The 10,000-nt window shown below is 41.2% G+C and overlaps 1 protein-coding gene across 4 annotated transcripts in view; it reads left to right on the top strand.

Annotated features, from left to right (window-relative positions):
- Positions 1-7,482, top strand: part of MFS3 (major facilitator superfamily transporter 3) — a 37,995-nt gene extending 30,513 nt beyond the window's left edge. For all 4 annotated transcript variants that reach the window (XM_027378452.2, XM_027378446.2, XM_027378448.2 and 1 more), the window contains 9 exons: positions 1-53; positions 1,627-1,782; positions 1,933-2,020; positions 2,137-2,242; positions 2,588-2,699; positions 3,021-3,170; positions 3,652-3,784; positions 4,038-4,279; positions 4,862-7,482. The exon at positions 1-53 is cut by the window's left edge and continues 25 nt beyond it. In XM_027378452.2, coding sequence (XP_027234253.1) covers positions 1-53; positions 1,627-1,782; positions 1,933-2,020; positions 2,137-2,242; positions 2,588-2,699; positions 3,021-3,170; positions 3,652-3,784; positions 4,038-4,279; positions 4,862-5,023 — 1,202 coding nt within the window. In that variant the 3' untranslated portion in view covers positions 5,024-7,482. The remainder of the gene's footprint in view (positions 54-1,626; positions 1,783-1,932; positions 2,021-2,136; positions 2,243-2,587; positions 2,700-3,020; positions 3,171-3,651; positions 3,785-4,037; positions 4,280-4,861) is intronic.
- Positions 7,483-10,000: the final 2,518 nt, after the last annotated feature.

The raw sequence follows: 10,000 nt of genomic DNA on the forward strand, positions 1-10,000 counted from the left end.
ACATTCAGGGGCTGATTCTTGCGGCTTACTTCTACGGCTACATCTTCACCCAGGTAATGAAGAAGGGGAGGCAGGGGGGGAGGGGGAGGGGAAGGAGGAAATAGGTCTGGTGGTGGCAGGGGAAGAGGGGGGGGGGGAGGAAGAAAGGGAACGGGTGGAGGCCGGGGGAGAGGAGGGGGAGGAAGAAAGGGAACGGGTGGAGGCAGGGGGAGAGGGGGGGGAGGAAGAAAGGGAACGGGTGGAGGCAGGGGGAGAGGGGGGGGAGGAAGAAAGGGAACGGGTGGGGGCAGGGGAGAGGGGGAGGGGAGGGGAAGGGGGAAGAAAGAATGGGGAGAGGGAGAGGGGAAGGAGGAAAGAGGAGGGGTGGAGGAGGAGGAGGGGGAAGAAGGGAAGGAAGAAAGTGGAAAGATGGAGGTAGTGGTAGAGGGGTAGGGAAAGGGAGAAAGGAGAGAGGAGGAGGAGGAGGGGAAAGATTATGGGGAGGGGAGGGAGGAAAGGAGAGAGGGGAGTGTTGAAAGGAGGAGAAAAGGAAAAGGAGGAAGGGAAAGAGGAGATCGCTGTGGCGATAAGACATTCTATGCGATAAGGATTTTGTCAGATTTTTGTGATTGCAGACTGAGGGCGATGATGCCGTTGCCTGTTATCTGTGACACTGACACTGACTTGCTGGTGAAAGTGATTACCGTCATCATACTCTTGCGAAGCGATACCATATTCCATTAACTACAGTGAAACAAATTAATTCTTACTCGTATTGCCAATATTCATCTTTATATATCTTCCGCACACAGGCAACTATATAATATGGCTATAATTCATTCACAAGGTAACCTTGGAGACGCAAAAAGGAATGCGGAAAAAGCTAAGAAAACGAAAGAAAAGTCAGTGTTTGTGTGTGAAAACTTCAGGTGTCGAGATTAGCCATTGCCAAGTTCCGTGACACATAGAGCCAGTGTCATAAACCTTGCCCTTGACAGATTCCTCAGTGGGAAATCTATTCCGATTTCTCGAATTTATGGCTAGGACGCTGAAAGCTGTCGTGTTTTGTTTTCGTAATTGTCCCTCGAAGCCATGTTTAGTCACATTTATTTTTCTCTTCTATGAGTAATTTGAAGGTATGCGACTGAAACAGAGGAGAAGGCGTAGGAGGCAGAGGAAGAGAAGGAGAAGGAGAAAAGGAATGAGGAGGTGAAGGAGGAGAAGGAAAAGTAGAAGAGGGAGAAAGAGAAGAAGGAGGAGGAGAAATATTAACAGAATTAAAAAGGAAAAGAAGAAAAGGGAGAAGAAGGAGCCGAAAAAAGAGATGGGGAAGAAGGGGAGGAAGGGAAGGGGGAAGAGAAGGGGATGGAGGGGAAGGGGAAGGGAGGGGAGTGGAAGAGGTGGGGCAGAGGATGTGGAAAGGGAAGGAGAAAGCGAAGGAGGAGCAGGAGGAAAAGAAAGAGAATGATAAAGAAGGAGAGAAAGAAATTGCAGATAAGATGTGAAAGAAAAGAAAAAAGACAGCTTCAAAAAGAAAATTGTGTCACATTAACGAAACGGTGTAATATATCACAGTGCTAGACAGCCATGTTACATTTTTAAGGAAGTTTAGGGTAATTTATTTTTCTTCGTTTTTTCCCCCTGTAGGTTCCTGGCGGTTGGTTCGCCGAGAAGTTCAGCGCAAAGCACGTGTTCGGCGTCGGGGCCCTTCTGAATGCCCTGTGCGCCCTGCTGTGCCCCATCGCCTCCAAAGCCTCGTACATTGTCCTGGTCGCCCTCAGGATAGTCATGGGTATTGCTGGGGTGAGTAACCGCTTGTTGTTCGCTACGAGTACTGGTTAGGTAGGTATGGATAGTTTGGAATTCTGAGGATTTAATTTTGTTTTTCATATACTTCTGGCTTCATTTATTCATTGCCAGTCTGATCGATTTTTAAAATTTAATTCCTTCCAGGGTGTAACGCTTCCGGGGATGCACGTTCTTATCGCCAGCTGGGCACCGCCTCAGGAAAGGAGCAAAATCGCTTCTACTGTTTATGCCGGTGAGATTCACGTACACAAACGCGATGGTATTCCACCGTTGAACTAAAGATCTCTTGAAATTCAAAATGGTTTTATATCCTTCTCCTTTAAGTATATCGAAATCTTGTTATTCCAGGCATGACTTTGGGCACGCTGGTCTGCATGCCCTTCTCCGGTCTCCTTGCCTCAGAACTCGGTTGGGAATCTGTCTTCTACATTCAAGGTGGACTGTCTCTCTTGTGGTAAGCCTTTGGGGTGGAGCGCGTGATACTGCGCGTGCAGTTTTGTGAAGAGCGTTCTGTTGACTGTTAGTCAGTATGTTACGTATTTGTCCGGTTTTGACTGTATCTAACGAAGATAGCCGAAACCGACTAAATACATCTCTTGTATTGTGAATATATTTCTTCTTCATGCTGTTTTCTGCACTTGTCGCAATGTACATTTGTCAGTATTAGTTCACCGTTACGGTTCTGGAATTGACTATGCTGGTGAACTGCAGATAGAAAGGGCATTGTTAGGCAGATGAAGCAAACAGGTTGTGATTTTGGATGGAACGTTCTTTAGCTGCGATCTCGCTCTTCCTTCAGGTACATTCTTTGGCTGATATTCGTCTATGATTCCCCGGCCAAACACCCAAGGATCTCGCGGGCCGAAAGACGCTTCATTGAGGAATCCATTGGTACTACTTCCAAGTCTGAGGTAATTTTCCCTCTGGTTATTTGTTGCTTTTGCAATGGATAGTATCATGTGTGATGGCAGGGATACTTTTCAAGTTAATGTGTCTTTATGAATACTTTTAGCCGCATATACACATCCGAACGCCCATGGGCAAGTACACACACACACACACACATATATATATATATATATATATATATATATATATATATATATATATATATATATATATATATATATATATATATATATATATATATATATATATATATATATATATATATATATACGCCATATACAAATGCCCTCACAAGAAAGAAATACAAAACTCTAATTTTGCAGAAACCACCAATCCCGTGGAAGAGCGTGTGGACCTCCATGCCCGTGTGGGCCATCATCGTCGCCCACACCTGCAGCAACTGGGGCTGGTACATGCTTCTCGTCAAGCTGCCAACCTACATGCGCTACATTCTTAAATTTGATATCAAGGCTGTAAGTTAAAGTCGAGGCTCTGATAGTTTGATTGGTGTTGATGGATGGTTTTATAAACGCTTAACCATATTGACGGAACTGCAGAAAAAACATGAAATGCGCGAAATACATTTCTTAAATCGATGATGAAGCAATTTCCTCGAAATTCTCCTGTTATCTCTTTTTCAGTAAACCTATTATGAGTGTAGGGATTTTCTGCTATCGCTAACAATCTTTAATTAAGCCATTACGCTTTCTTTCCTTTGGTATGTGTAATCCAATCGGAATATTTCCAGGGACGATATTTATAATGTATAGAATCGATAATGATCATATCAATACGTTTTGATGTAACTGATTCTAACAGTAGGCATCATTCAAGCATACGATGCAGTTAATTATATTATTTATTCTTTATACTTGTCAGAGCACGCAGGCTATTAACTGTGTCGTTATCACACGGAAGAATTTGTTTATGCATTGACCTCTCTATTTTCAACAGAACGCAGGGCTATCAGCTGTACCGTTCTTGTGCATGTGGATCTTTACTATGATCAACGCTAACGTCCTGGACTTGCTGCGCTCAAAGAACCTCATCACTACAACTTTTGCTCGAAAGTTCTCGACTTTCGTTGGTAAGTGACGCAAGTATAACACGGAAGTGTCATTGGTTACGGCATATTTATGACATGGAAATTTAAAATCAGAATTTTCATAACGCCGGACGATATTCACACAATGTACCCGATAATGATTTGGCGTTTCAAAAGAATACGCTCCGATAGTCAGCAGACTTCGGTGACATTAGCGTTATCAGAGAGCACCAAAGTCCCACCACACGTCTCGTCGTAAGACCGCCGTCACTAATCCACTTCACTCGCCCTGCAGCCTCCATCCCGCCTGCCATCTGCCTGATTTCCGTGACATACGTGGGCTGCAACACGGACCTGGCGGTGGCCCTGCTCACCCTGGGCACCATGTTCATCGGCGGGATGTATTCCGGCTTCCTCTCCAACCACATTGACATCGCCCCGCCCTTCGCCGGGACGCTCATGGGCATCTCGAACACCTTTGCCACCATCCCTGGCATCGTCGTCCCTTCCTTTGTGGGATACATGACCCACGGCAACGTAAGTTTCTTTTACATTTGTTACGTCATTTATTTGCGATCAATTGGTGAGCTGATGTGGAAGTATATTCAGAGAATAAGAATACGTAGTATTTACTGTAGTTTGTCAACGTTTCAACTTATTAAAGAAAACGAAGGTTTACTAGAGAAAACTGACATAGCAGGGGTAACTCAACTTTTTTGAACTACTCATAGAGACCTGTATAGATACACATACATTTCCGCCCCCCCCCCCATTTCTGCACAAACACAGCCCATACAGAATCACACACACACACACGCACAAACACATATACACACAAATAAACGTGCACAAACTCACACACACACATAACCCGCAAAACACGCACACACAATAACACACGCGCACAAACACACATACACAAGCGTATAAATACAAACACACACACACCTAGACACAGCAAAGCACACACAGACAGACATTCACAGACATCCTCATCCGTATGCGTGCCTCCTCCAACACCAATCCGTCCACCCACTATCCCTTGACGCCCAGTGCCTCGCCATTCGGACGCGCACTTAGAACCCGAGCCTTTCCCTCTGACCCCGGCCTCTCTTGCAGCAAACCGTGGAGGCCTGGCGGGTCATCTTCTTCATCACGCTGGGCATCTTCGGGCTGGAGGCCGTGTTCTTCTCGATCTTCGGGTCGGGCGATGAGCAGCCGTGGGTGAGGCCCAAACCCAAGCCCGGCGACCCCGAGCAGATGAGGCTCAACGAGGCCTAAGGAGGCGCAGTCACGCAGGCTAAACCTCACGGGATCAAAGAACGCACCACTAAAGAAGGCGGAGAAGTGAAAGAAGGAAGTGAGAGAGGCGAGGGAGATGAGAGAACGAGAGAGAAGGGAAGAGTTATGATTGATCAGGTTTCGCCCTGATTTGGGTCCTCTCTAAGACCAAACAACACAAAAAGATATAATCGAGAAATCATGCACTTACAAATTAATAAAGTTGCAGATGAACTGTGGTACACGACAAATGGGGCAGCCATAAGTAATTGTTTTTTGGCAGTTACTGAGAAGAGGATGTAGTCATGATGCTTTTGTGTGGTTCCTGTATAAGCCAGTGACTTTTTCTCAAATTTAGAAGATAGGTACATATATTATATAAACTAAGTAAAATGTTTGAAAGAGGAAAAGACAGTGAAAGAGCCCAAGGTTCTTAAATACTTATGAGAGAATAACTGAATTGGATCGACTTTTCTTAAAGGATATTAAAGTACATGATTTGCCCTTTCGTTTACCAATATGGATTAAATAATACATATAGTTAATAATGATAAGAAAGTACTGGTAAACATCCTGTTAATGGCTTTATAATCCTGTTATTTTCTTTATAAGCTTTTTGAAGGGTATGTTAGAAAATGTGGCTGTAAAATTGATATATTTTCAATTGCCTTCCTGTTCATTATAAGTCTCCCATATAAAGAGTAGTCATATTGAGATTAAGCAATGAATGGAATTCAGTTCACCTGGGATTTCGTTGTAATTGTTCGTCTGGACACTGTTCTCTACGTTCTGTGAATGCAAATGAATGCTATGTGTTCAAATGTGTTTTAGAAATAAACACATTTTTATCTATTAGTTTAGGAATAACGACCATCAATGAAAATGGTGATGTCGCTTTACACAATTAAACATTCATACAGTGATCTGCATAAATAGCTGTGTATTTATAGTATATCATCATGTTAACACGTCGCATAGCAAGTAGTTGTGTATTCATAATGTACAATGTAAACATGTTATATGTATTATATTTACATATTGCAAAAAAGGGAATACTGAAAAGAGTTATTTTTCCACACGGATATTTATTTTAGATCTATACCTACTGAAGAGATTCCTCTGTAGCAAAACTATTATTCTATATCGCTCTGTACAAGTGAGATTCTGAAAAAAAAACATAGAACAGACCCCATAATTGTGTAATGTGAATAGAACTAAATAATATAACTCATGTTGTACGCACTGCAAAGTTCTTCGTCTTAATTCTATTATTAAGAAATTCCAAACAAATCCAAACGGCATTGCAAATAACAATGGGGTGAATTAATTAATGATGTAATAGTTCTTCGTCAGTATAGCACAGTGTACGTAGGCAGCCAAAGTCTTTGTTCTGGCCGTCCTCTGAAAGCCTTCAGACCAGAGGTTCCCAAATTGATGTGCTTATACCCTTTAGAAGACGGGAAAAAAATTTCTCCGGGGTACTTTTAAGACTTTATTTTTCTGTTATATCTGTTTAAAGGATTTATCTTATTTTAGGATCTGGTTAGTTTTGCAAGACTCAATAGCATTTTAAGATATACAAGGGTGGTGAATCTTCTAGGGGTACGTGGCTGACTTTAGTTTGGGAACCACTGCTTGAGATCAATCACATTTCCCCCAAAGGACACAAAAAGAAGGAAAAGAAGTAAACAATGGCATTAATCACAATGCATTTTTACAAATGTGTTCCACAACTCTTGAGTAGTGTTTTCCCCATAAACTTGTTTCTTGTTTAGTCTTTTGTTGTTTTTGTGAAGTAATAAAGGAATTATTTTGCATAATTACTCTTACATTTGTTTATTCGTCTTTTTGACACTGCGTGACTGCGTACAAGTGACGGAGCGTAAAAAATGCAGATATCCTGATGAAGGGTTTGTTAAATGCGCAAATCAATTATTCATAATACATTTTCTTCTTGCCACAGTGAATTAAAAAGCCGTATTCTTATGTATTCTTATATTTAAATCAATTTGCTGCAACAGATCAAGATATTGCGATTACGAAAAATGAAAGAAATCAATATAAAAAGGTATGATTTTTTTTACGAAAACAAGTGCCCAAAAGTCGTTGTGATATTAGGTTTCAAATCAAAGCAGATTGCAATCATGATATGATATATCCTTTGCGACTAATCAAAATTGAATTATGCAAAAATTATTCATCTTACATTTGTGATCCTATGTCGCAAATTACCTAAGCACTGTGATTAATGTGATTTCTAATACAAGCTGTGTATCAGCAACATGAACTGTATATGTCGTAAGCTCTTTATGGTTTCGTTGTTTTCTTTTGTTGCTGTTATTTTCGTTTATATTCGTAAGTTAGGATTCGTTCGGTCGGATTACAGAATGGATCCGTATTCTATTTTTAACTACGTTTCTAAACGTAATTTAAAACTCCGAGGATAAAGAGAGAATTCAGATTTCTTTTAATTTGTCCACTTCTTTTTAGATTTGTAGTAATAGTGGAAAGACGTGGTGAAAGAGAGAGAGAGGGGGGGGGAGAGGGAGAGGGAGAAGGAGGAGGAGGAGGAGGAGGAGGAGGAGGAGGAGGAGGAGGAGGAGAAGGAGAAGGAGAAGAAGAAGAAGAAGAAGAAGAAGAAGAAGAAGAAGGAGAAGGAGAAGGAGAAGGAGGAGAAGGAGAGGGAGAGGGAGAGGGAGAGGGAGAGGGAGAGGGAGAGGGAGAGGAGAGAGAGGAGAGATGAGAGGGAGAGAGAGAGAGAGAGAGAGAGAGAGAGAGAGAGAGAGAGGGAGAGAGAGAGAGAGAGAGAGAGAGGAGAGAGAGAGAGAGAGAGAGAGAGAGAGAGAGTGAGAGAGAGAGAGAGAGAGAGAGAGAGAGAGAGAGAGAGAGAAAGGCTAAAAATAAAAAAATGGAAACAATTTGAAATAAAGAACACGAATATGTATATGGGGACATTAGATTCTCTTGTGTTTTCTCATATTTCTAATGCTAAATGTAGGCGTAAAATTTGCCTTTATCTGAAGCATAATACTATACTGAAATACAGAGACTAAACTGAGCTTTTGTACCAGGTATATTAATAACTATACACTCTCATACTTGTGTAGATAATGAATTGCGTTCTTGCACCAAGCGTATTGATAAACATGCACTCAAAAACACACATACATACGTACTTACACAAACAGACACAGACACACGCGCGCGCGCACACACACACACACACACACACACACACACACACACACACACACACACACACACACACACACACACACACACACACACACACACACACACACACACACACACACACACACACACACACACACACACACACACACACACGTGCGCATACATATACAAATACAGAAACAAACACCATAGTTATAGTGTATGTATATATTTATAATTCAAATTAGATTCTTCATGTATTTTCCTATCATCAAAAGAATAAAAGACATCATTCCTTTCAAAAATGTATAACAAGTGTGTAAAAATAAACGTTAATGACGTCATTTGTTTATCATGTTGTGTCCTTTCCATCAACATTGAACGTTCTTTTTTCTTGACACAGAAGGGTAGCGTATTTATAGACACGTCTTTATCTATATGTGATGTATGTATATACTGGAATGTGCAGAATTTACGTAGTTCGTGAAATCAAATGAGTAAAAAAAAAAAAAAAATGTATTCTTCTGGATAGAGCAGGTCAAAAGGTGGCAGCTCCTTGTCTACAGACCACATGGAAGTTGGATGGTAGCTTTCGGATAGCTATGTCTGAAGTTGCTGTACATCTTTGAAACGAAGTACCAATACATGTTCCTCTCATGAAAGTTAGGAAGAACACACATCTTGATCTCCGAGTCTAAATTTACTGCAAAGCAGCGTATCATTATTTTGCTCAAATCCTTCTCAGTGAATGCTGTCTTCTGAAACATTCATAATCTATTTCATCAGATATTACTGTTCAATACTAGCTGCAATTCCCCGGTGTTATCCATGCAGAAATATGCTTCCAGAACATGGAACGTGGAACTATATTCTACAGACCCTCAACAAAATTTCAACACTGTTTTAGTCCAAAGCTTTACACAGTTAAGCTGGTTTTACTCCGCCCACTCTGCCACATCCCTGCCTGATGTCATCCTGCCCGTGTTACTCTTCATACGAAATCTCGGCCCTTGGCCAAAGTATAACATCAGTAAACAGAGGTTTACTTAGTCACAAGGCAGGTTTTGCTCTTTTCTCCTTCTGCCACGCCCCCTTCCCTGATATCTCTCTGCCTCTGTTATTCCAAATCTTAGGTTTTAGTTCTCCAGGATCACAGGAGACAGAGTGAATAAGGTACTAAAACATTACAGACAACGAGCTTATGTTCATCCAAAAATGCTAATCATGTCTTTTAATGTATTGCTCCAAGCATTAGACATCAGGGCATGAGGGGGGGGGGGTGAACGGCGCATCTGCTACTTGGCAAAATATTCTTTTCGTTTGATAAATTGCTCATCTGTCACTGATTGCTAAACTTTGAAACACTGATTTTTCTTCCGGGATCCTCTGCTCTTCTTTTAGAAATGTTCTCCCGAATATTTTCAAACACCCGTCGGAAATGTAAATAATGATGAAACAGAAATAATAACTTTCATTTTTTTATTCTCTCGTTTGCTTTGTCATAAATTTCTAATCAGAACATGTTATTCACCGAGGCCAGTGATTTGCAAGATAGTATGTTTCGAAAAAAATTGCTGGCAGAACGGCCGGGTCCCGAAGTCATTGTTGCAGTTATAGCAATAATCTAAATATTACTGATAATCATTTTTTTAACATACGTAAAATACTTGCTCCACTAAAAGACCTCAGTCAGCATGAATAAATGCGCACACTGAAAATATATAATAATTTTTATTTCATTTTGAGTTAAACCGGGAATGTATTAAGTTTGCATGTCAGAATCTCGAAACGGAAATGTAAATG

Source organism: Penaeus vannamei, chromosome 2 (genome assembly GCF_042767895.1).
Source record: "Penaeus vannamei isolate JL-2024 chromosome 2, ASM4276789v1, whole genome shotgun sequence".
NCBI lineage: Eukaryota > Metazoa > Arthropoda > Malacostraca > Decapoda > Penaeidae > Penaeus > Penaeus vannamei.